We start from the raw sequence: 25,487 nt of genomic DNA, 5'->3' as shown, positions 1-25,487 counted from the left end.
AACACTTCTCTTAAATGCTTACGAAAGAAGAAAAATGTGGCAAGTGAAATGTAAATCTCAGTTATTTAAAAAATAAAATCCCACACCCCCCTCACCTTTGCATATATAGGCAGATAGACAGATTCTATACAAAAGGCAGATCACCTCTCATTCTACTAATATTTAGTTTTTCTTATTCAAGATTAACAAGATGTTTTGCAATCCAATGACGTGATCATGGTAGGAACCTCAAAAAAACCCCCAATTATCCCTTCTGTTTTATATTCCTTTTCTGGTAAAACTATACTATGTGAGCAGCCGTCCATGACTGAAGGGAGGGGGGGAACCAAACATAAATTTATACTGAAATATTGCCAAAAAATACCTTAACTAGTAAGATTATACTAGTGAAGACCCAATATTTCTGAATTTATCCTGCTAGAGAGCATTAGAAGCAAGCTTTTCGTGTCTTAGTAATGTCATCCCACATTCATTTTTAGCCTTTATCAATGATCAAGAATTTGATTCATCATCTGAATCACAATCCTGAAAAATTCTGTGAATAAAAATTCTCTTTGTTCCAAAGGACTGGTGATGCTTTAATAGGATGATTTAAAAATATTGGCTTTTTGTAACAGTTGAAAATCCAGCCAAAGTCATAGTGTCTGCTTATTTTTTTTCCTCTGTCTTTGATCACACATTTCTAGTTTTGCTGTTTTTTCCAAAGGAAGGTAAGAGTCCATTTTCCTCTCTTTGTGAAATAAATAGTCATGAAGAACCTAAGGACACAAAGCTAAGGAAAAGAGATGACCTGCTACTACTAAAATGACACCTAATGGTATTAATTTAAAGCTGCACGCTGAGTTATTTTCTCCAAATAATAATCTTCCCAGCAGGTATATAGTTTCACCAATTTCTATATTTTAATATTGGGAAGTGAGATATCTTTTATTATTACTGCTATTTACAGCACAGAAGTCAATACATAAATTTGTCAGCACACTCTAGAATGTCTATATGAGGGTTTTTTTTAAAGCCTTTGCATTTAATGAAAAACTTTTGCTTTCATATTTATACCTTTTAAGAAAATTGGCCTCATAGGTGAAAATTTGTCAAACCTTCTACCTCTAAAACCTTTTAGTTCTTGTTGACTTCTATTAAAAGTACAGAAGGCAACCAAAAAGCAGTAATTTTTTTCTTTCAAACAGATTGTTCTGACAATGACAATAGCAGTTTCTGTGTGTTCTAGCATCTGCTGAGACACAAAAACAATTAGGGTGAAATCACAGCTCTAATTAGGATAAGGTGCTTGACTTCAACAGGGACTGTGATTTCACTCCTGGAATTCTAATCTGGGAACTGTTTGCGCAGTTAAGCATGTGGCACAGAAAGACTGCCATCATCTACATAGTGCATATGCCATCTTTATGCTTAAATTGGAACAGTATCTCTCAAGTAGCCATTTTCTAGAATTTAATTCCCTTCAGTTGCAATCTGGAACGTAACTTTGTGAGCAGAAGGGAATTAAACGTTACTGTGCAAAAACCGTAATACCAAGTTTCTAGTTCAACAAGAACTAACTCCAAATCTGTTTTTCTTCTGTAATGACAAATACCATTTTTTCATGGAAACAATATTAAGCCATGTGTAACTGTTACAGACAACCATCACAAATTTACCTCAACAGGGTTATACAGAAACAGATTCTTCAATTAACCCTTAACAGCCCAAAGCAGTAAAATAATGTTTAATGCCTAAAAAAAAGAAGGATTGTTCCTCAGCTTAGGAACTTTAATAGACTTCCTGGAGAATGAGCTTTAAATTGTAATTTTTTTAAAGGGGCTTCCTAAATGCATGAGTTGAGGATCCCCTTTCCTATTTTTTTTTAAATAGGCTGTAAAGAGTTAGTTAAGGTGCTGATGAGATGAATATGAAGGCAGGGCTGAGTAGGTAGGTGGGACCTACTCGTGTTCCGTTATCTTTGTTGTAAAATTGGTGTGCGTGATCTAACAGGACAGGCAGAAACAATCTCCCAGAAAGCAGTAACATTCAGCCATCAGCAGGCAGTTAGTTACAGGACTGAGGAAGAAATGGGATGGTTCATTAAATTCATTACCTCACAGGATGAAGATTGCGTGCGATAACTTGGCACAATCTTAAAGGTGATACTTCCACGCATTTCCCTCTGCAGAAAGAGAGGCACTTCTTTAAAGACTAAGACACTGAAGATAAAATCTCCAAATCAGTAATACATCAAAGAAAAGCATCATAGTTTGAGAGCAGCAGTACATTTGCCTAAAGTAAATATTCAGAAAAACTAAAATGCTATGGCTCATTTGTCATTTCACTTAGAAACAAACACTTAGATCATCTCTCATTAATCTAAAAGATAAACATACATTATTAGTTTGTTCGCCTGACCAGCTTTTGAATGCCTAGAACCTACAGCTATATTTTAAGGTGAGGAATTCACAGATGTGTAGGTTTCTTCCACATCAATCTTTTCTTTGTAGCTATATTCTTGTGATCCACGTAGTCTTTGCTACTAAAGTGGTATTTTCTTCCCTTTCATCATATACGTTAAATAGCAAAAGCATATTCATAGTTTCTGGAAAGCTGCATGTTACTCTACTAAAGGCAGAAATGTAAGAAATAGTCTTTCATCAGAACAGAACATGGGGTCTGCTAGTTTGCATTTACAAATGCAATATACAAATATACAAAATTAGTATAAGAATATTCATAACAAGTAGTAACTGCAGAATAGCAGCAGATTGTGGCAACATATTTGCTCAGCTGTATTTTCTTAAATGACAGTTTGAATATAAGTGCCACCACAAGGGTGACAACTGCAGGACCCGATCTGGGCAGAAAGGTAAGCAGATCACTTCAAGTGATCTTGGAGTTTTTCTCCTTTCTCTCTTTGGCTGGGTTATTGTGAGCCAAAAAAAAAGGTATTCGCCTGGACTCACTGAAGCTTGTCTGTATAGTTCTGGACACAACAAAAAGATTAGTGATGTCATCCAAGATCCCAAGATTAGGGTTGCATGCAGAAAAATTTGCAAGTGTTATGGAATATCAAACTGACTCTAGTAGCAAGGCCCAAGATGCAGTTTTCCTGCAAAAAGCCAGACTGTCCAAGCTTAAAATATTTTTTTTTCTTTGTAACATCAATAACCATGAGCCACAATAGTTATAAATTGAAGGAAGGGATGTTCCAGGTACATATAAGGACCACGTTTTCCCCTATGATGATAATTAAGTGTTGGAATAGGTTGCCCAAAGAGGTGCCTGTCCTGTCAAATCTCTGTCCTTGGATATTTTCAAGGTTTAACCAGACAAAGCCCTGAGCAACCTGGGCTGAATTCAATGTTGACCCTGCTTTGTGCAGGAGATTGGACTGGAGACCTCCTGAGGTTACTTCCACCCTGAATGGTTCTATTTATTGTCTTTGTGTTTCTGTAGCAATCATATCAATAGGCAAGAAAAGTTTCTTTTCTCTCATAGTATAGTTGGTGACTATACTTAGTGTAGACTGAAGATTTAAAATAAGGTGATGATCTTTCTAGACTAACTTGGGATGAGTAATAGGAGGAAAGCAGTATTTTTTCTGATATGTCTACTAGAGACAAGAGAAGAAACTCCTGCATTTCAACAAAGGAAACTCAGATATTAGAAAAAACTTTATAAAATCTAGAAGAGTTATGCACTAAAGTCAACTGCCTGGAGAGTTTGGGGAACCTCCATTACTCAAGTTTTTTAAGAGCTGGTCAGACATACATCTGTCAGGATTGGTTGAGTGTCAATGATCTTTTCCATTGGACTAAATGGAATAAATAAAAGGACACCTACAGGTGCCTTCTACCATTCCTGGGTACAATGTGCAAAACAGCCATTACTAAAAACCAGGGGAGAGCCTGTAGAATGCTTTTAACAGCTGAACACAGGAAGACTGTGTTACATGCACATGTAGGCTATCAAGAATAGAAGAAAAAGGGGAAGTCACAATGCAATTACACAAAAGTTTTGTCAAAATAAGACAGGCACTTTTATAAAGAACATGAGAAAGATTTTGGGCACTTACAAGCATTTTTTGTAGTTGTTCTACAGTTTGATTTGCCACACTGATTCCATTTATTTCTCGGATTTCATCCCCTACATGTAGCGTACCTGTGGAGTTAACAAAACACACAATCACCTCAAACATGTTTCTACAAATTGAGATAATTGTAAGACAGTACTAATATTCATACAAAGGCATAAATGTGAAACAACATTAAAATAAGTTTTTTTGGCTACATTCAGAAAAGGACTTTGGTAGCTATGCATTAGCTACCAAAGATTACGAATCTGTCTTCCAAGAGTGCAGTCAATACACTGGCATGAGATGCCCAGGCACCCTATAAAGTACATGGGGAAAACATCGGTCCCTTACAAGGACACTGCAAAAACACCCACACTGAAAAGAAAGTCACTTGTAACTAGTCAGCTGGAAACATTCAACAGAGATATTCAAGCAGCATTTTATCAGATGACTACTTAATGCAGTTCAGCTTCTGGACATAGTCTTAATTTCATCTGTCAGACTGCTATGTTTTTTCCTTTCTCTGATTTGATTTCCCATAGTTACAGTGTGCATTTTCTGTATGTACACTTGACCTCAGCTTGAATGTAAATGATTGGTGTGACTACCTATAATGTCAGACGATGAAACAAATATCTACTTAGCTTAGGCAAGTCATAAACTGACCTGCTGAAGCTGGGATGGGAACGGCATGGTACAACATGGCTCTAAGACACTACGAAAGCTCAACAGGAAGGAGGCAGTGAATGAATTAATTATCTTCAGGATTAGAAGCAACCTAGGAGGCTCTTTTTGGATGATAATTTCTGACTTGAGTAGCTCAGGCCCACCTAATTCTCTACCAGTTCTCCAAAAAAGCTTTCATGGTTTATTATTAGCCAGAGGATGTTTTTCATATATAGTGAAATATGACAAGCCCATTTACTTCACATCTATTTATTTCTGCTCTATGATTTAAATAATTCATGCAAGTATCCTTTTCTAAATACTGTACCTAATACAATTACTGTACCTAATATAATTACTCTTACTTGGAAAACTAGCAACTTGCAAACATTTCCTAAGCTAAAACTTATTTATGGAAAATTACCTGAAAAAAGTCAATCAACTAGAATCCTGAATGTCCTGGTTTCGGCTGGGATAGAGTTAATTTTCTTCCTGGTAGCTGGCATAGCGCTGTGTTTTGGATTTAGTATGAGAAGAATGCTGATCACACACTGATGGTTTAGTTGTTGCTAAGTACTGCTTACACCAGTCAAGGACTGTTCAGCTGCCCATGCTCTGCCAGGTGCACAAGAAGCTGGGAGGGGGCACAGCCAGGACCGCTGACCCAAACTGGCCAAAGGGCTATTCCATACCATATGACGTCATGCTCAGTATAGAAACTGGGGGGGGGTGGCCGGGGAGCAGCAATCACTGCTCGGGAACTGGCTGGGTATCGGTTGGCAGGTGGTGAGCAATTGCATTGGGCATCACTTGTTTTGTATATTATTATTACTATTATTATTATATTGTTACTACTACTACTACTACTGCTGCTGCTACTATTTTGCTTTATTTTATTTCAATTATTAAACTGTTCTTATCTCAACCCAGGAGTTTTTCTTACTCTTCTGATTCTCTCCCGCGTCCCATCGGGGTAGGGGGAGTGAGTGAGCGGCTGCGTGGTGCTTAGTTGCTGGCTGGGGTTAAACCATGACACTGAAAAATCCTTAGAATTCTTTCCTGAATGAAAATAGTCAGTTTTTCCAAAGAATACCATGCAAGCAAAACTTTCAGCTGGACAAATGTATGAAAATCAAACTGTGTGCCTGCTAAACAAAAGCACAGCCTGAACCACGGAGTAGAATCCTGAAAAGATCTTTTGCTATGATTCCCTTTGGGTGCTCTTCTGCAAAACAGAAGCTCACTTGGCAGTACTACAGAAGAGAGCCCAAAGTTTACAAAAACTTGCAGTACTCTCAAGAGTAAGTCCTTCAGCCACATTAAATGCTCCAAACGATTCTACAGGAGCTGATCTGCTGAGAGTGAAATAATAAAAAAGACTCATCACAACTCTTCTTGCACTCTTCACTGGAAAAATGATCACAATTGATAGTTTTCTGAATATGAATGCAACAGTCCTGCATCTGAATTTCAAATTAATCTAGTTCACATCTAGACTATTAATGACCAAATCTCTAGTGAAACACTTTGAAAGTTCAGTTTTGGCAGACTTTCCCAGGAAGGCATTCAATACCCAATTCTTTAAAAAATATTATAAAAAAAATGAGGCTCTGTGTTGACAGTATCATGCCAAAGATAAATTGTATTTGAAGTGAGTGTAATTGTTATTAAACAAACATACTGAATCAGAAAGAGTATATGCCCTGGAATAGTACAAAGATTCTTTGGCATTTTTCAAAATATAAATCTGATGGAATTAAATATTAGAATGAGAATCAGACTCAGTAATATCCCTGTATCAAATAATTTCCATAGTGCACTTAAATTAAAACCCCTCTTCTGGAGCATCTCCTATTTCTGTTACTCTGACAGAAGTGAATATTGTTCTGTGCATGCCTGGAATGGAGCAGCATACATAAAAGCTGGGAATAAAGCATGGACTTTTACCAGTAGATGGTCATTCTGTTTTGTGGGGTGGATGCATTGATAAACCACAGGAAGACATTTTCAATCTGAGAGAAGAGGCTTTTATTATTTGCGGAAACTTTTTACTCTTTATAAATATTCTTGTTGGAAAAGAGTATTCTTGACATCTTTGAATAATAAGTCTTCTGTACCATTTGTAGCTCCCATGATACCTATGCTTAACCATCTAATTGCGGTTGCTTTTGGTTCCTTTTCTATTGGCAGTGCAGAGTTTATTTAGAACTTAAGCTATTCATGACTTACTGATGTATAACACATCTGTAATAACAAAGAATGGATGTATTTCTGGAGTAACTGATTTCCTTCTTTGTCCTTGCAAGTCAGAGTGAAGACAGTTTTAGGAAGTGTGTACTCTTGCTCTGCACAGAAGTATGAGAAATCCTACCCTATTAGGAAGAAGACAGAACAAATTCTTGGCATCCCTATTTGGAAATTTGTTTTGTAGCCAAAAGAAAATTCTGTAGCTTGGGAAGTGAAAGGCTGTGAACGTATAATTGTATTTTCACCAAGTAATCACATATATTTTGTTAGAATTGAATAAACATTACCAGGGGTATCAGTGTTTTAAAAATTGGTGTGAGATTTACATTAAGTCACTTTGTGAATGTAGCACAGACAATGCTGTTTTTCTGGTGAGGTTAAATGGGCAGCCAGTAGGTCCTCTCTCTTCTATGGAAATCTTTTAAAATGCCACATTAGGACCTCTTCTTAAATGCATTTTAAGAATGAATTCACGTTTGAGCACGTATGCCCCAAAACCAGTCAGTAGCAAAAACCAAATGCGTTAAAATACTGAGAGCTGCTCAGGCTATATGCAGATCCCCTGAAAATAATATTTACAGTATGAGTAGTCTAAACAGAATCCACAGGTAAAAAGTGAACGGACAACTGAGCTAAGTTAATGCACAGACACAAAGGTGAAAGCCAAAACATAATTAAAAGCCTGAGATCTAAGATACAATTAATTTACTTACCCTAAAAAAGCAGACAAGTCAACAAAAAGACAGTTTTTAATGACTGAAACTGGTGTTTCATTTTCATTGAGCTCAATCCTCTGGAAGGTGCAAGTAGATAGCATCTTTACAAGCCTATCTCCCTACTTCAACTTCCCCACCTTTTGAATAAGGACAACTATAATCAGCAGGACTAGATACAGCTGACATAGAGACCTAGAGATAGGCGGCAGACTTCAGAGCAGCTACTATTTTGTGATTGGGAATGGTGCAGTTTGTACTTAATATTGCTAGACCTGAAGTTATATAGTTCCTGTAACCCTCCCAGTAGATCCATTATCTAGTCATGGCTGGTACAGCCTGGCAGTTTTCCATATAACAGGGGGAGACAGCAGAAACAACAACATAAAAAAACCCCAAAATAAATAAAAGTCACAGACCCTGTCAGTAGGATTCAAGGACATGTTGTGCTCGAGATCACTGTCAACTTACATTTGCATTGTTTTAGTCAGTAAAAATATTCTAAACATGGGTATTTTGAACAAAGCAGTGAAACTAAGAGGCATCTAGAGCACTAACAAAATTAGAAACATTTAAAAAAAAAGGATGACAATACTACAGAAGCACTGAAGTATAGTTCATTTTCAAACTAAACCTATGTGCAGAAGAGCTACCTTAGTTATATGAAACATATAGAATGGGTTAAATTTCCCAAATCTTTAGAAACAGAAGGACACTGTATAATTAAAAAGAAAAGAACACAGTTCTAATGGGTGTAGTTGGATTTTTTTAGCCAGTTTTAACAGGTTTTAAAAGTTTTATTACCCCCATTATGGAACACAGTCATGTGAAACAATGCTCTGCAGAGGATCACCACTACCTAAGTACATCTGGATGAAAACCTTCTTTCTGTGAATCTTAGAGCAATCTCTTTTTAAAATTCACTTTTAGAAGCCAAAAAAATTTCCATTCAGTGTCCTCTAAAGGAATACAGAAGTCTATATGAATTGCATCTTTGCTTGTATGAAAAGTTCTCTCTTTCCTGCTTCTTGACAGGTTTGATCATGTCAAGGAGACAAATTGAATATATCAGGGAAAGGATCACTGTACCCTTTCCCTGTTTCATGTTTTGTCTTCCTAATTACCTGTTCCTAGCCTCCTTTGAAATAGAACAGTAGGCTAGAAGGAACTTTGGTCTGACAAATGATGAAAATTTTTGTGTTCATCAAAAGAAAATGACGGCAAACTGGAAAAACTAAAGTAACCCTTTTAAGGGTGCAATCCAAACTTGCAGCTAATAGCCTAGCAGGGAAGTTAATCTGTTTAAAGTAGGACAAAGCCCAGCTATTTTTTGACATCTGATCTGGACACACAAAATGAAAAAAAGAAGTAGACTGGAGATGAGAAAAGATGCATATCTGCAGGCTTTGCTACAGTAGTGAAAACTGAAAATAAAGATTCAGGTTCTAGGCACAAGAAATATTTCTATTTCACAAATCGTTTTTATAAGCCTCAACATCAAAAGTACAAAGATCCTCAAGAATTGTGTGAAAATATATGTAGAAATTTAATTTTTTGTTGAATAAAGCTCTTCCATTTTTGCAAGGAAAAGTACTGTAACTAGTCTAAGGATTTTTTTTTTTTTAACAGAGGATTAAATAAGTACAGCTCCAGAAATGATTGGCATTTAAATCTCTTCGTGAGCTATACTCCCATTATCCTAATTAAGGCCTAAATGAAAGATAGTGGTCCCTCATTTCAAAACACTCGAAGACATCTGCAACTGGAAGGTAACAAAGGCAGTTAACAGGACTCCATCCAGATACAAAGGTACATTACTATGGACTTGTAGCAATCAAAATGAGGAGCATGTACCGTTAACATGGTTTGTACAAAATGATCTAAATAATTGTGTTTGAAGACAAAACTATTTATTGCACATGATTACCTTGCCGGTGAATCATTCCTCCGTGCATAATTCTTGCCACAATGCAATGGTTCAGCTCATTCATTTTTAAAGTGATTCCCTACAAAAAGAAATGTTTATACTCTTAAAATAAAACATTAAGCAGTGTGATTCTTGAGTGGCTAAGAAAAGTCACTTTTCCTAAGAGCTTGAAAGCAGGGTATAAATTTTAAGGTTAAAATAAAAACTTTGCCACTCACTTAAATACGAGCAGTGAAAACAGATGCTATTCGTAAGTGAAGATGCAATAATTTAATATATGAGCGTATGAGATTCTGGTTTGTTAAAAATGTAATTTTGTATTGAAGTGCAAAGTGTCCAGTTTGGTTTAAAGCCTAATCTGCTATAACTACTACAAGGTTGTTTTTAAATAAAACCAGCTGTAGTGGTACAGCAGTAGTATGAATGCACACATAGCATTCTAAGTTAAGGATATACACAGGAGGGTAAGTATCTACAATGGCTGCTGAACTATTCCAATTATACTGGCAACCCTACTTCAAAGTGCAGAAACTGTCTATAAAATAACTATAATACAGGTCTTTACCAGTACAGAGTAAGGAAAAATACTGAGGTTCCCTCCATACCATTGGTTCATCTGTGTTCTTCTGGAACTGCACCAGTCGAACTCGTGTTACATTCTCCATATCCATGTCGCCGTTGGCGCTTTCTGGAGAATCTCCATTTAAGTATGGAGATGTGGGAGGAGGTGTAACTCTCAGCGCTTCATCACTGTAAACTTCATGTGCCACTACATCATGAGTTTGAAGTAAGGCCTAGAGGAGATTACAGCAACAAAATATCAGACTTCCATCATCTCTGATGCCCCCCACTCTTTCCTTATAATTATTTTCAAAACTTTCCAGAAATTAAAGGAAATTCAAGATATCTGTGCCTCACTTTCTATACAGGGACTTTTCCCTTAAAGGAGTCTAAAACTTCAGTAGGCTGCAAATGCAAACACACCCCCCTAGCCTTTAAAATCTGCATGCGTAAACCTGATTTTCTACTCAATAGCTACCTCGATGAGAATGGCGCTGCTTACTTCTCCCCCATCTTCTTGACACCTGCAAGGTGTCAGAATTAATCCGTCTTTATTTATGTGCCTAGACACAGAATCAGGAAGCTACCTTTCTGAGAAAACTATTTTATAATTACCCTAGTAAAATGAAAAGGTATTTGGATCCCATGGTATTTCATTCTAATAAAGACAGACTGTGGATTGGTACCGATTGAAAGAATGAAATACTGTTTCTTGCTGTTTACTAGCATAATCGATTCCATATTCTCCCCTTCCCCTAGAGCATGGACCCAGCACAACCACACTGAGTTCAAAATACCTGATAAAAAATATAATCTAAACCAACAAACTGCTCAAAGACTACTTCATTAGTTTTATTCTGTTTCTTGATGCAAAGAATGGTACAACACGTAATTGATTAAATGTATTTAAATACCTTTGATAAGCATACCAACTGACTGTGTAAGAACTGTAAGCTAGGGCAAAGACATGAAGCCTGTATAACTGTAAAAAGTGTAACATAGTACTACGAGATAAAAGTTGGACAAAGTGTAAACATTTGCAAAGCAGTATTCAATAGTACCATGCTTTTTCATGGTACAACATTCCACTGTTCTCCAGGATATCTCTAAGAGCCCTGTATCACATCCATTTCACATTTGCAATCAACTATTAATAATGCGTATATTATAGCTAGCTTGCTTCTGTCCAAAAACTAAGTAAGATTTATATGTGAACATGCTAGTTCTACTCCTATACTAACTCATCAAGGACCAGAGAGAGATCCTGCCTCTATACCCAAATGGATGCGTTTCTCAGATAAGGACTGATAAATGAAACCTAGTTCTTACAATATCTCTACAGCCACCACTGCAGTTATGTCAATCTACATTATAGTTAACATCTTGTTAATTTTCATTTCAATGCTCATAGCTCTTAACTTGCAAAGCCCATCAATCTTACAAGGCTTGAGACTGACCATCTAGAAGTTGTTTTGGCAGAGAAATCTGGCTCTGCAACGTCTTAGTCTTCAATTAAAATGTTTAAGCAGAACTTAAACTGGAAACAAGTGATTAAAAACATCCCTACAAGAAGTATTTCTGAAGTGGAATCCAAGGCAGAAATGGGATTTTCATGGCCTCTACAAAACCCTAAATCTGTTCCCAAGCTAGCACTTCTAAAGTGTACTATGGTACAGAAGATAACTTCATAAACAGTTTAAATTCCCTTTCCTCAAATCAGTTCCAAACTATAGCTAGGAATTCAGCATTATAACGATGAAATGGGATTCCCTAAACTAGCAATGCTCTGCCCATATTCACTCTTGTTTTTCCAGTGTTTCAAGCCCACCTACACAAATACTATTTTTAGTGAAATACTAAACTGTATCTGCATTTTCTGGTTTTCGTCTTATTTTGTCAACCACTAAGCTCAAACTTGCAACAGTTCCTCTGCATTAGTCTGTACTACTGAAGCAACATTTTATATTTAGAGATATGGACCATATATGTAAGTTAAACCACTTTAATTGAATAAATTCTTAATTTTATCTATTTAATTGGGTGCAAACTTACGTGTGAATACCCCTATATAGGTTTAGAGATTAAGCTTAATTCTCATTTAGTATCTGAAAACTGTTTGCAGTTGTCCCAAATAAGACAAGAGCATCCATGTGCAATCATGCCTGAGCTCCGGCTGTTATAAAACCCATCCATTCTAGTAGTGTGTGTAGTCTTGGCTTTGTGCGCAAGCACTCTTTAACATAGTAGGATGATCTTCTGTGCTTCCCTCAGCTCAATCTACTCAAAGCTACTTAATCAACTTCATGCACCTGCCTGTTACCTGTTATACTGTCCATGCTTTAATATTACATTTCTTATGTAAGTCAGGGCCTTACATTTGTTTCACATCAAATACTTGTCCTGCTTTATAATATATTTTTAGCAATAATATACACCTTGCAGGAGATTAAAATATGGTAATTTGAACATTTTAAAGGTTCATAATTATAATAGTTGACTTCTGAATGTGTTAACAAAAATTAACACAAGTTCAGAAACACTGGATATTGAAATACAGCAAGTTCAGTAAATATCGAAAACATTTAATATAAAGACTGCTATTGGACTTTACTGAAAGATACTTGTTTTCATGCATTTCTGTTAATTTTGATAATTTAGATTTTTCTTCCTGTCTCTTTTTCCTTTGCAGAAGATGGTAATCCTGGTGAAAATCAGTTTAGTTAGGACAACTGCTTTCTACTATATCGCAGGATCATTGTCTGCAAAGAACAGTGTAAGAAGGCATATGATGATGCATAAAACTTCAATATACAATTAAGTAAAAGTCTCCTAGTACGGCAAACATTTCAATTTCTGCCACATACTAAACATATATAACAGAACCTTCTACAGATAGAAATGGTGCATTTGAAAAACTACTCAAAGTTGTGTAATGGAATAAAAGCTCCTTGAAATTTGTACACAACAAATGAGGTACTTGATAACCTTTTAAAGAATGTGCTACTTATCTACTGAAAGACCTTTATGCAATATTTACATACATTTCTTTAAATTAAAATGTTAAGCATGCACAGACTAAATTTATAATTTATTCGTGTACCCATAAGGCACACAAGGGTAAAACAAAACTAAACCAAAAAACTTTGAATTCAAAGAACTCAGTCCCAGTTAAGAGTACTTACAAACGCATACTTTATTGGCTTTGGTTCTGTAAAGGTCTATACATAGTCTAAACCACTAACACTGTATTTAAGTAAACGAGACAGACTGTACTCCATTGTCTTCCAATTAGATAATAATATAAACAATAGTAAAATACTCTGTTATCATACAGGCGTTAACGCACATGATCCTACTTATCACACCTTATTGCTTCAGTCTCTGTGCATCAGAGCTCAGCAACTTATTAACCAGGGTATTGCTCTGTACAGTGCTTGGTAAACGCATTGAGTGTAGGCTGGCAATATTGTTTTATACAATTATTTCCTTTCCTTAAGAGTACCTATTTTAAAGGCTTTGGCTCTGAAGGAAAGTTTGGCAGAATGCCACATACATAAGAATAATTTTGTAAGGTCTGCTACCTTATAAAAGGTGTGTCTGGGAGCAGGAGTGGGAATGATGGGAGAGGATGAGATTGCCTCTTTGACCTCTGGAGAGTCTTTGGTATCTGCACCCTGAAGGTGCAACATCTGCTGATTTAACTGCTCTTTTATATGTTTGTGCCATTCCACCCTATCCTGGCCTGCGAATTTCTGTCCCCTTGCCCATTCTGGCTCTGGCAGTATTCCAGTTGTCCCTAATTCTTTTTGCTAAGCTGATCATTGTTTCGTTGGAGCAGTTTTCTACTAGTTTAGCAGAGTGCAATACCAAAGTGCAGTGTCTGATGAATGTTAGAACAACTGCAAGGGAGAGGAGAAGGGATGGGACTCCATCAACAGGCAAATTAGCTTGGGATGCCGTAGCCTAACTTACTGAAATTACTCCTCATCAAAAACACTTGTTATGGAATTGTGGCTTATTCCTTATAAAAAAAATACCTTTTGTAGAATTGCAGCAAAAGAATTCTGACAGATGGTTTTAAATTTGTAAGGATATCAGGTGGAAATAGAGATACCTATAAAAGATGATTTCCAGCTCACTTTTCCTGTTGCTTGATTTGATACATTAAATTTTTATATGCCACAATCATTTCTATTGATGCCTACTTTGAAAATAACTTACACTTAAAAAATACTCTTTCTCCACAGTGCCTAATGTTTTTTCAATACTGTGTGGTAATTACGCAAAAAACGTAAATCACATGGACCTGTCAGATTCCAAATAAAGAAGTTGAGTATCATTGAGTACCAGAGAGTATTGTTCTTCGTTTCTTTTCCCTTTTTTTTTTTTTTAAATTGTTCTTATGATATGGCTGAGTACCATTCCGTCTTGTTTTATGTTCTATTTCAAGCAAGTATTCCTGTTAAATGTTGAATCAGATTTGTTACAGACTTCAGGATAGGTATCATCTCCAGGCAATTACATATCAGTGTGTTGCTGAGTATAACATAAAAAGCCAATGTCTGCATTAGCAGTTAGTGCAATGAAATAGGAATGGATCGACAAGTAAAACAATTGGGTTAGTGAGGACCTGATGTACACACTGAACACATTGCAGGAGTTTTTACTTCTGACCAGCTTCAATCTTGCCCTGTGGACTGAATGCCCATTAGCTGTTGGATTACACTGGCTGAGCTTCTCGTGTACATCTTTGAGTTTAATTTTATCTGAAAGCAGTCTACTTTGCATGCTTTGAGACTCTTACATGATACAAGCCAAAGCATTGTAAGGGGACAATCAGGAGATTCACTTCAAAAACACACCCCTGATCTGATTTAAAGTACTAAAATAAATGCACCCAAAGCTACAGTGGCCATCAAAAGAACACACTGGGACATGCAGCTATCCAGATTTCATCTTATACCTGAATGAGGTTGGTTTCAGCTCACTCTTTCCTGGAAATTAGGTTTATCCTTCAGACTTAACAGTAATTCAGCTTTCAGGTGAGCAAATTCCACAAAGCCCCCTGCATATAATCCTTGTGTTAGGGAAAGTCAAATTCATGATTTTAAACTGACAATAGTGTATAGCAGATTTAGGCAAACACTTTTATTTCTGAACTTATGAACTTCATCCACTGCATAAACAAAATAAATCCTTTAAGTAGTTTCAAAAGACTGGACTTCAGTAACTGTTATTAACTGGTATTAATCAAGTTATTAAGCAGTCACATCCCTGAACTTAGGACAATCACTGCCCACAAATCAGGTTTGTGGAGCAGACACAGTAGAAATTGATATGTAACACAAATTCACTAGACTGTACAAGCTATCGATTTATTGTAAAATAATGTTAAATAAACACTTATTCTGCAATGACTTCATGCATCTTTATCCCAAGACAACCTTGGAAAAAAGAAAAAGGAGGACCCCAGCTCCACCTATGAACATCCAAAAGGATTAATTCTTGTTTCTATGTGCAATGCAGCTCCCCCCAAAAAGACAGTGAAACTGCTACATAATTAGATTACTCCAAACTGCTGACAGTTCTCAGCACAGTAGTGGGGACTGATAGCAGTAGTAATAGAAACTATTTTGCCAGCCAGCAGACTAGAAATATTTATTAATAGGTATATTGTATTGTATGCAGTTTCATCACCTGCAGATTTTAGGGAGAACTTACTGAACTTAAGTTTTCTAATGTAAAGAATATTAAAAAAACCACAACAAAAAACCCCTCAACAAGAGTAGCATTTACTTACCATGAAATGAGGTTGTGTTAAAATACGCTTTAGCTCCTTTGCATCATTGTTCTCTGGGTAACACGAAATTTCTTCCAATACCTGCAAAACAAGTAGGAAAAATGCCCATAGTAACTTTCTTTTAAATAAAGCTATTAATCAAACAAATGAAAACCCTCACTGTTCAGTCAGAATATCTCCAAATGATTATACAAAAGAATGTTTTTGACAGGAAAGGGCTTAGGAGAATGTGCCCCTCCTCCCCCCCACTCCAAGAGAATAAAATACTTCAATTTTCTTTCTGAGAAAGACTAAAGGAGAAATTTGAAGGAAACAGTTGCTCTTTTTTCAATTGACAGTATTCCTCCAAGAGCTACATATATAGAGACAGAAACAAGGCGCTAACTTATAGGTGACACCACCAACAATTGCTGCTTTCACACATGGTCTCAACTTATTAAAACAATAGTTTAAAAGCAGAATTTAAAATACTCATAAAACCTTCTCTCCATAAATTAAATTGTTAAAGACATCAAGTGTAGGTGGTCCATCTGCTACCCCACCTCCAAGCTCCAGATTTTATAAAATCTGAGCCATACTTCAGCTTATCATTGGTAGAAGGAGGAGGCAGGAGGCATTTGCCTGCAACCTGATACTTTCACCTTTATTTTGCACATGCAACTACTGGGACCATGAAAGCAGAGTATTTTGCTTCTGGAAGCACCTCCCAGGATTCACTGCCAGGAAATTTTGCAAAATAGGACTTTGGGGTGTCTATCAGTGTGACTGCAGTTATTACGCAGCGTTTTAGTCTTCCTGTTCATTCTATTTTAACAGCACTATAAACAGTATTTTCCTATGACATTACCCCCAACAACTGTACTTATTTTTACTGATAATATATAATACAACTACTTTTTGTTTTTTACTACTTGCAATAAATAAACAAATAAAATGCTATTCGTCAGGTATAAGAATTAAGAACACTTGTGTCTATCTTTCGTCTTAATGGACCACCTTCATTGCATTTCTAGGTCTGCTCTTCTCAGAACTATCTATGATAAACTTGTTTTTTTCAATTTAAAAAGCTGATACCTAGAAACATATCTTTTTTTGTGACTAAGTAATACATAAATTGAACATGAAAGATACTGCATTTACCCAACAGCAGTATTCCTTTTAAGACCGCTATTGTTGCAGCAAAGGTTCAATGATGAAACTGAGTAATATATATAATCCTTACAGATATAACAGAATTCTGCAAGTTCATGCAACATGTTATGTAACTTAAGTAAGCAATGGTAGAATTCCAGAAATAATTCAGATTATGAGCCAGAATACATATCAGTATCTTAATGAAGAATTCTTAATGAAGAATTCCACTTTAAATACAACCAAACTTTCAAAGTAAAAAAAGTAAAAAATATATGTTAAAGCCATTACCTCTTTGGCTCTCTGTACAGCATCACTTGGAGGATTCCTGATTTGTGGTGAAGATTTTGTGTTTATTTTGTCATAAAGCTGAAATAACAAGAGAACAAACTACTGAAATCATATGCTACTTTACATAAAGTAACGATGAACACTAACAATAGCCTGCTTATGTTACCATGATTAAGATGACTGTTAAACTGTGAGTCCCATGGATGTTTTGTATACAAAATCTAGCAGCTTAGGGTTTTGGCTTTTCGTTTTTAAACATTTCCTGATTTGAACAGTGCCATAGATTCAGAGTTCATAGGATGACATGGGAAAGTTCAAGAGGTTAAGGGATTCTATAAACCTCCCATGCATTTTCCACATATTTACAGAAACTATATTCTACTAGAAGTGATCCTATGAATCTTGAATAAATGCTGTAAATGATACATTCTGCTATAAAATCAAACTGATCTGCATATCCCACTTTTTTTCAATAAATCAATCATCAAACATTCCAAACAGTAATTTAAATAAACCCCAGAATATGGGAAAATGCTCTTGAAGACAGAAAGCTACAAAAGCCTTTGGAGAAGAGGAAAACCAAATCTTTCCAAGAAAGAGGGCTCACAAAAAAAGAGTACCCTTATTTTACTAGGATTTTCTATTGGACAGAAGAACGCCAATGTATTTAAATAGGAAATTGTAAACCTTCTAGGTTAATTATTTTTTTAAAAACCCCCAACTTTTAAAACCCCCTCAACTATGCAAAACACAACAGGAGAGAGATCTATCTTCAATTTCAAATTAGAGATAGAAAGTCCATACAAACCTAAAAGACTGTGCATATTTTAAAGAAATAAATGTATTCTTAAGAATAAAAAGGCACTGCAATAAGTACTATTTTCAAATAAAAAACTTTTGGCTTATATTTTGAACAATATAAAGATGGTCATGCCTGTAATTAATTCCTGTTTAAGTTAGACTACTTCTTTGAAATAGAAGACAGAAAAAAGATACCAATAGCTATTCTTAGGATATTAAAGAAATTTTTATCACAGTGAGGGTGGTGAAACACTGCAAGTTGCCCAGGGAAATTGTAGAATCTCTCAACTTTGGAAATACTAAAAATTCACCTGAAATTCAAAATAGCATACGTAAACAAGCATTCAAAATACACAAGGGACTCTAACACCTTCAGCAAATCCTAACACTGTAAAGGATGAGTTGATAAGAACCCCCCCATTTACGCTGCTCAGCAAGGAGCTCTCAGGAGTTTCCTCCGAGAAGCTTACAGCTCCATCGTTTGGCTGAGGATGGCCTTGGATGTCTGAAAAAGGGAATCTTGTCAAGCTACAGAAGTGCCCTCTTCTCTTTCTCACATGAAACACCATTCAGTTTTGGAAGTGATGTAAATTGCAATAAATGCAATCCAGTATCATCATCATTTTCCTTGTGTTCCTTAACAATCTAATGCACATGTTGAACATTTCAAGTCCATACACAAATAAATACAAAAAGAGGAAACAATGTCACTTCCAAAAAACATTGCTTGCAGGGCAGTTATACCACTGTCTTGGGGAAAGAAAAGTAGAAAAGTCAAGCTAAATCAGTTTCTTCCACATCCAACAACTTCACCTTGTGCTGCCAACACACTGCTATACTCAACAGTTTAAGCAGCCTTGACCACTGTTGAAGTTTCTAAAATAAAAGCTTTCTGCTAGCTTATAGTTCAGGACATACTTTAGTTGCATACACAGTTATTTGTTTTTGCCTTTTCTTAAATAAGCAAACAAAACCTACCCAAACTCCAGCAACCCCAAATTATTAAGTATCACATTTATACACCTGTTGAGAAACTGCATTAACCACTGTGTACGGAGTAAAGAACAGTAGGACCCGCTGAAAATGCATGATGCCCAATATGAATATTATTGAATGTATTTTTCTAAAAGTCACGCACACATCCTGTTTAAGATTAATGAAATTACAGAAAAGTTAGCATGAAAATATTTTCATTAGTTATTTCTAGCAATTGTTTAAAAGCTAAGTTGCCGAAGCTGCTGATTTCACTCAAGTCGCTATGTTACTGGGATCCAGAACAACCGGCAGTTTACAGAAACAATTTTTTCTCACTATCATGGGAGAGCATAAGTTATCTTCTGAGACTAGGAAGGAGGCAAAAACAAAAGTAGGAAGCAAAGTGCCTCTAAGAATGTTTAGAAAAAAATCAAGGCAAAGTTCAGACTAAACAAGGGTGCATTTATTTTTCCGTAGTGCCTTCATGCTGAGGCATGGCACTTAAATTTCATCTGCCAGGACTGCTGCTTACCGAGATTTGTTTCCAAGGCAGCAAACCATAAGGAGGGACTCTGACAGTACTTAAAAAAACCCCTTCATATTTGCATTAAAGGCTTAAAGCCTATATATTACCCAAGCCATGGGATCCATTCATTATTTTTGGGAGTAGAAGACAGCCTCAACTAGAGAAAGGATGTATTTTTGGTAGCTTCACTAGCACAAGCAGACCTCTGCTAAAGAATCTTCTTGGGTACGCTGCCTCCAAAGCTCATTACAGTGGAAGGCACTCATTCCAGCGTCTAATAGAAACACTATGCAAACAGCCCACACCACATTAAATTTTCACCGCGAGTGTAATGTGTTTTTCTCTAAAATTCTGTTCAACCTTAACTCTGAAAAGCAAGAAGCAAACAAACCCCACAACAGATCTAAAAAGAAACTTGAACCTCTCCAACTTGAAATGCAGTTTTAAATGGTAAATTCCTAATTAAAACCAGGGACATTTCATGAAGGTATACTGATTTAAGACAAGAAGAAATACACTTTTTCATTTGTTTAACTGGGTTACCATCACTTTAACGCCTGCATGCAAGGAAAGAGAAAAGCGTATTTTCTGCCCAAATAAAAGATCATCTAAGAACAAAGAATACCATTAATACTTAAAAGAGGAGGAACTATCTTGGCAGGGGGAAGGGGGAATCTCAGGCAGCCAGAGAGCATAAAGTCAGCAACATATGAGTTTCTCCCAGGGAAGACTACAGCCAAATGCCATACCATAATGAGAATATCAATTAAGAAATAAGAATGTTAGATGTGTTTGTGACATGCCCTCAATAGATCACTGTTCAGTTCTACATTCAAAATACAGGAAGGATGTCAAGAGGCAGAGAGGGCTCAGAAAAAGCTTTCCAAAAAAATCAGTCATCTCTCCCTCTAGTGCACTGTAAAATGCTTAAAGAAGTCAGAAGTTTGATAATAGAAGGGAATTCAGTTTAAATGACAAGACTATCACATGATCCGAGTAAAAGGAAATAGTCGGGACAAATTCAGAGTAGAATTAAAGCACAAATATCAACACTGCAGGTAATTAAGGGTGTAATTGATTTACTCTCTTGGGAATTTTTAAAATTCAGAAACAGATATTTTTGAAATGGTATACTCTAATTCAGGTCAGTTCATGGACTTTTTAGCTTACAAGGGGACCAGGCTACATAATTAAAATTGCTTCTTCTAGCCACACATTCCATAAACAACAGATTAAACTTTAAAATTTCATTGTAAATAATTTATTTTGTAATTTGTTGGAAAATGATATCTATATCAATAAAACTGGTGTTTTATGAATTATCCTAAAGGGAGCCAGCAGCAGTAGTGAAAGATTCATTTTTTTGTATGAAGACAAAGAAGATTTCCACATGAGAAAATCCAAATGACGTAAAGAAAAATGTAGCTTGTCAATTCCTGTACAATTTTTTTTTTAAACACACTGTAGATATTCAGCTAGCTGTTACTATCTCTGTGCTCTGAGGTACTTTTAAAACAGGAGCTGACCATTGCTTTCATCATGACAAGGTTTCTTTGTCTTTTTATAGATGGGCCACAAACTCTTAGGTTTTAATTGTTGTTCTTGAAATGATGGTGAACACTGTCTCAACCTAAAACTGGTTTTAATCCGGTTTTAACAATAAAACAGCTGTACTTATTACTGACATTTCATGTTAGCAACAGCACAATTTCCTAGCGGAGACAATCAGTATTGTTACCAAACTGTCTCAGTGTCTGTTTTCACATCTCATCTGGAAACAACCTTTTGTTCAGGCCACGCAATTTCTCTCTGGTATTATGCATTATTACACTAAATTGTTTTGGAGAGTAGTGGCACAAATTACAATACACAAGACAAATGTAATTATGACACACTGAAGACAGTAAAATGACAAGACTGTTTTCAAATCTATAAATACATACACAGCAATACCCCATGAACCATTTATCTTGTTCAGGTTCACATGTCATTATGTATTTCTAATGCATCCTTAGGAGAAATTAAAATAATATTATGTACAAGATTGTATCAGTCGTACTATTTCTACATTAACTGTTTATGTAGTCAAAGCAAAAATAAGAGCATACAACCAAGATATGCATCTTTAAAAACATGTCAAGTAATAATAAGTAAACCCAGAAACAAAGGAAGTATTAGTACCTCTTAGTACTTGCTTTATATTTTCATTTTTTCAATATACCATTTCAACAATGCTTTCACAGAATTTTTTTGGACATTAAAAAGAAAGTCTGGTTCTAAAGTGTCTCTTATTTGGTATGTACTCATATAAACAGAAGGACAAATACCAGATATTATTTTGTATCTCTCATTTCCAATTTTAGTAACTGTGTATTCAGTCTGGACAGCATTTTTTAGCATTATGGTATTAAGCCTATTTCAAAAACCACGTTAACTCCAACAATAATTAGGCTTTACTGTTTACAGAAGATGATTAGAAGCTTTCCACCAGAGCACAGGAGAAGCTGGTAAGAGGAGCAAAGCTTATACTATGCATTAATGCACCAGAACTGGTGAAGCAGTCCTACCTTTGTAACCTTTGAAAAAAGACTGTTTTGCAATACTTCTCAAGTATTTTTGCACTTAAACAAAAGCTATAGCAGAAGTAATTTAGAAGAAGGAATTTACAGCTCCATAACTTGTCTCTGAAAGCACGTGAATTTAGAGGTTTCATTTATACACATTAACAAGAACGTTTGTTCCCTTGGACAAAAGAATCCAACACACCTTTACATGAATGTTTTACAAAATGTTTAAGAAAACTCTGAAGGAAACCTGTTTGCACACATCGTAGATTAAAGTAAACATTAATGCCAATTCCAGCCAGCCTCTATATACTCCTGTGGTACAGAACACAACCTGTTTACAATGCTGTTGTCTTTCAGCAGCCCTGCAACCCTACGTCCTTCAGGGACCATACCAAAGGTGGTTTCTTGTGGAACAGAATGAACTGCTTCATTCTCAACAGAATGCTTTTCTGTGCAATACCAACAGACTTACAGCAGGGCAAAACCTGGGCTTTCTTTTTGCTGGGACGCTCTATTTTGAAGGGATAGCAAATAACTCTGCCCCCTCCCCCCAGTAGTCCAACCTCCAACAATTTCACTCAGCAATAAGCATAAATATAACCATCAAAAATTTCTAGTAATAAAAAAAAAATTGTTGTAAAATGCCACAGCAATTGTAACCTCTCGAATTTCCAGACTTTTGAATACTTTGCATCTCAGCCTCACTCCTCAGCACCAGTTCCTCTGCATTTGCTACACAGAAAATTAAAATTAAGAGCTTGCTCTAAAAAAGATATATTAACAAAACTTGACATAACAAACATAAATTATTATGCTTCTTAAAAAGACAAGTTCTACTTTAAATTTTGCATGCTAGAACACAAATGCTATGAAGAGAATACCCACATGCCAAGTAGTGTCACTATCAGTTGACCAGCTTTCCTCGTAGGAGTCGAGACTTTTTGTCTTCTGCCTGTATAAAGGGAACTCGTTTCTCCTGATATTTAAAAGCAGACAGCCCAAAGCCTAATCCACAATCAGGCAGGCAAGACAAAACAACAAACTATTCTCTTCTGACTAGCTTTTCAGATGTGCAGAATTCCTTTTTAACCATTTCCTGTAAGAGGAGTCAGAAGACTGTCCAAACACAACACCCATTCATCATCACACTGAAAAAATTAGATACATGACAACTAGCAGAAATTTACCCTCACTGCCTGGTCTAATCTTGAATGTAATCAAAGTTAGATCACACAGTGAAATCAGTAAGTATTTTAGCTATCCAAAATCTGTAAGTTTCTGTGATGCAAAAGAGAAACTTCTGTTCGAACAAGAGCTACTGAACCGCTAGAGCATAAACCCCCATGACCTTTCAACACAAATACACATTTTGTGAGGATTCAGTTATAATTCAGACAGACAGACACTGGGTTCCCAACCTCAAATGTTAAATCCCCGAATTGAAACATCTAAAAATAATCACTAAAACATGCCCTTATATATTTGAATTTTGCTTTCTGAACAACATAACCATGTGCAACACAGTGATAGCAGAGGACTGTTTTTCATCACTTTTAGGTTTTTGTACCACCTAAAAATTCTCAGGTGGAGGTGCTGCCCCTTGCACAGCAATATTTACTAACAAATAGGCTTGTTGCTCTGTTACCTTTTGAACCTCCGTATTGTGGTATTCTGTTTACCCCAGAGGTTTCATGTGCTGCAAGTCTGAAAGAAATCCATGACCTACTGAAGGAAGTAATATTCAGAAGCAGTAATATCAAAGAAGCGCTAAAATTAAAGAGCCAATTAGATAACTGATAGACCACTTCATTCTTTCTCCTGCTAGTTCTGTTTCACATCTTCTTTTCCATGCAAAATGTTACAACTTTCCCATGGGTGCCTCTTTCCTTGGGATTCTACGCCGTCAAGGAAACACATCCCTGAAGGTAACAAATCCTACTGGAAAACACACTGAATAACAAGGTCACAGTCAGCAGGGGCTTTATCTTCAACTTCTTTTAAATCCTCTGTTTTTCACTGTTAAAGACTGTGCCTGAAGCTCACTGTTACCATTTTAGCATCAGTGACCTAACATTCATTTTCCAGCATAATTCTACAGCACACGTTACAGTCATGTCCTGTATTAAAGTCCGAAGCATATTTAAGCCTCTACTTTGTGACTCCTAGAGCATTACAGGTTACAGCCCTCCACAGCTTCAAACTTTTTTCTGTGTGATACGCTTATTGTGGAATAGGAGTACGATCAAGCTTTGCATTCAAGTTCCTTACACAGTGACAAGCTGCGCAATTAAACAGCAAACAAAGCTACTTCAGTAGAAGGTTTCAGGAAGCAGTTTATCAGCTAAAATGAAGATTCTCTGACACAGTATTCACAGAACAAGGCAGTCTGAAGCAGTACATTACCCCTGTCTGAACAGACAAGAGTTTGCTTCTGTCATGCCACAGCACTGACAGCTGCCATCACTGCAGCTTGTTACTTCAGGCATTCAGACCTTCAGTAACCCTGACAGAGGTTATGCTAATTTGAAACACTCAATTTCTTTCTACATATTCACATTCATGCAACACATAAATTACCTTTTATGTAAAAAAATTCCTATAGTAGCAGAGACCCTCAAATTCCAATTTAATTTTGATTATTTATTTGATAGAACTGAAATACACGTATTCTTTTACTTTTAGAGGAACTTTTATCAGCAAAATGTAGGCTAACTGTAATTTGTTTTTAAAAGTCATCTGTATTCTTACATATTCATAATGTGTTACTTGTAGAACAGAGTTACACTTGCTGCTACCTGTGTCAGAAATGAACATAAAACCAGATTTTCTTATGCCTTTACCTACAACAACAGGTAAGAAAAAATGGTGCCAGGTAAACTCAGTCAACCCTATGAAATTTCAACTTTTACTCCAAGCTGCTTCCTTTTTTTTGGGACCGTTCCACATTTAGGCTTCTTCACTTGCTTTATTTTACATCAAGAACTTAACTTTTGGGAGGAAGAAGAGAGGAGAGGAAACCCAACCAAACTGGGCAAAATATTTTTCTCTGTGTATTAGTTCAATTCCCACTGCACATGATTGGCAAACAATTGTCTTCTAGAGAGTAAGAATGACAAATTTCATTGTATTGCATACACGAAACCTGAAATTCTGACCATGCAAAACTGACATACCAATGAAGCTAAATGCCAACTGGAAAATGTTTAATAAATGTTAGCA

At 36.1% G+C, this 25,487-nt stretch overlaps 1 protein-coding gene across 5 annotated transcripts in view; it reads right to left on the bottom strand.

Annotated features, from left to right (window-relative positions):
- CASK (calcium/calmodulin dependent serine protein kinase) overlaps positions 1-25,487 on the bottom strand; it is a 233,173-nt gene that overhangs the window by 27,648 nt on the left and 180,038 nt on the right. For all 5 annotated transcript variants that reach the window (XM_075714072.1, XM_075714083.1, XM_075714103.1 and 2 more), the window contains 6 exons: positions 17,400-17,477; positions 15,978-16,058; positions 10,222-10,410; positions 9,617-9,695; positions 4,064-4,149; positions 2,096-2,164 (listed from right to left, as the gene is read on the bottom strand). In XM_075714072.1, the coding sequence (XP_075570187.1) occupies positions 2,096-2,164; positions 4,064-4,149; positions 9,617-9,695; positions 10,222-10,410; positions 15,978-16,058; positions 17,400-17,477 (582 nt within the window). The remainder of the gene's footprint in view (positions 1-2,095; positions 2,165-4,063; positions 4,150-9,616; positions 9,696-10,221; positions 10,411-15,977; positions 16,059-17,399; positions 17,478-25,487) is intronic.

The sequence above is a fragment of the Pelecanus crispus genome, chromosome 1, assembly GCF_030463565.1.
Source record: "Pelecanus crispus isolate bPelCri1 chromosome 1, bPelCri1.pri, whole genome shotgun sequence".
Classification (NCBI taxonomy): Eukaryota; Metazoa; Chordata; class Aves; order Pelecaniformes; family Pelecanidae; genus Pelecanus; species Pelecanus crispus.
Note: the sequence above shows the minus strand (reverse complement) of the source record. Positions and strands in the feature narration are given on the sequence as shown.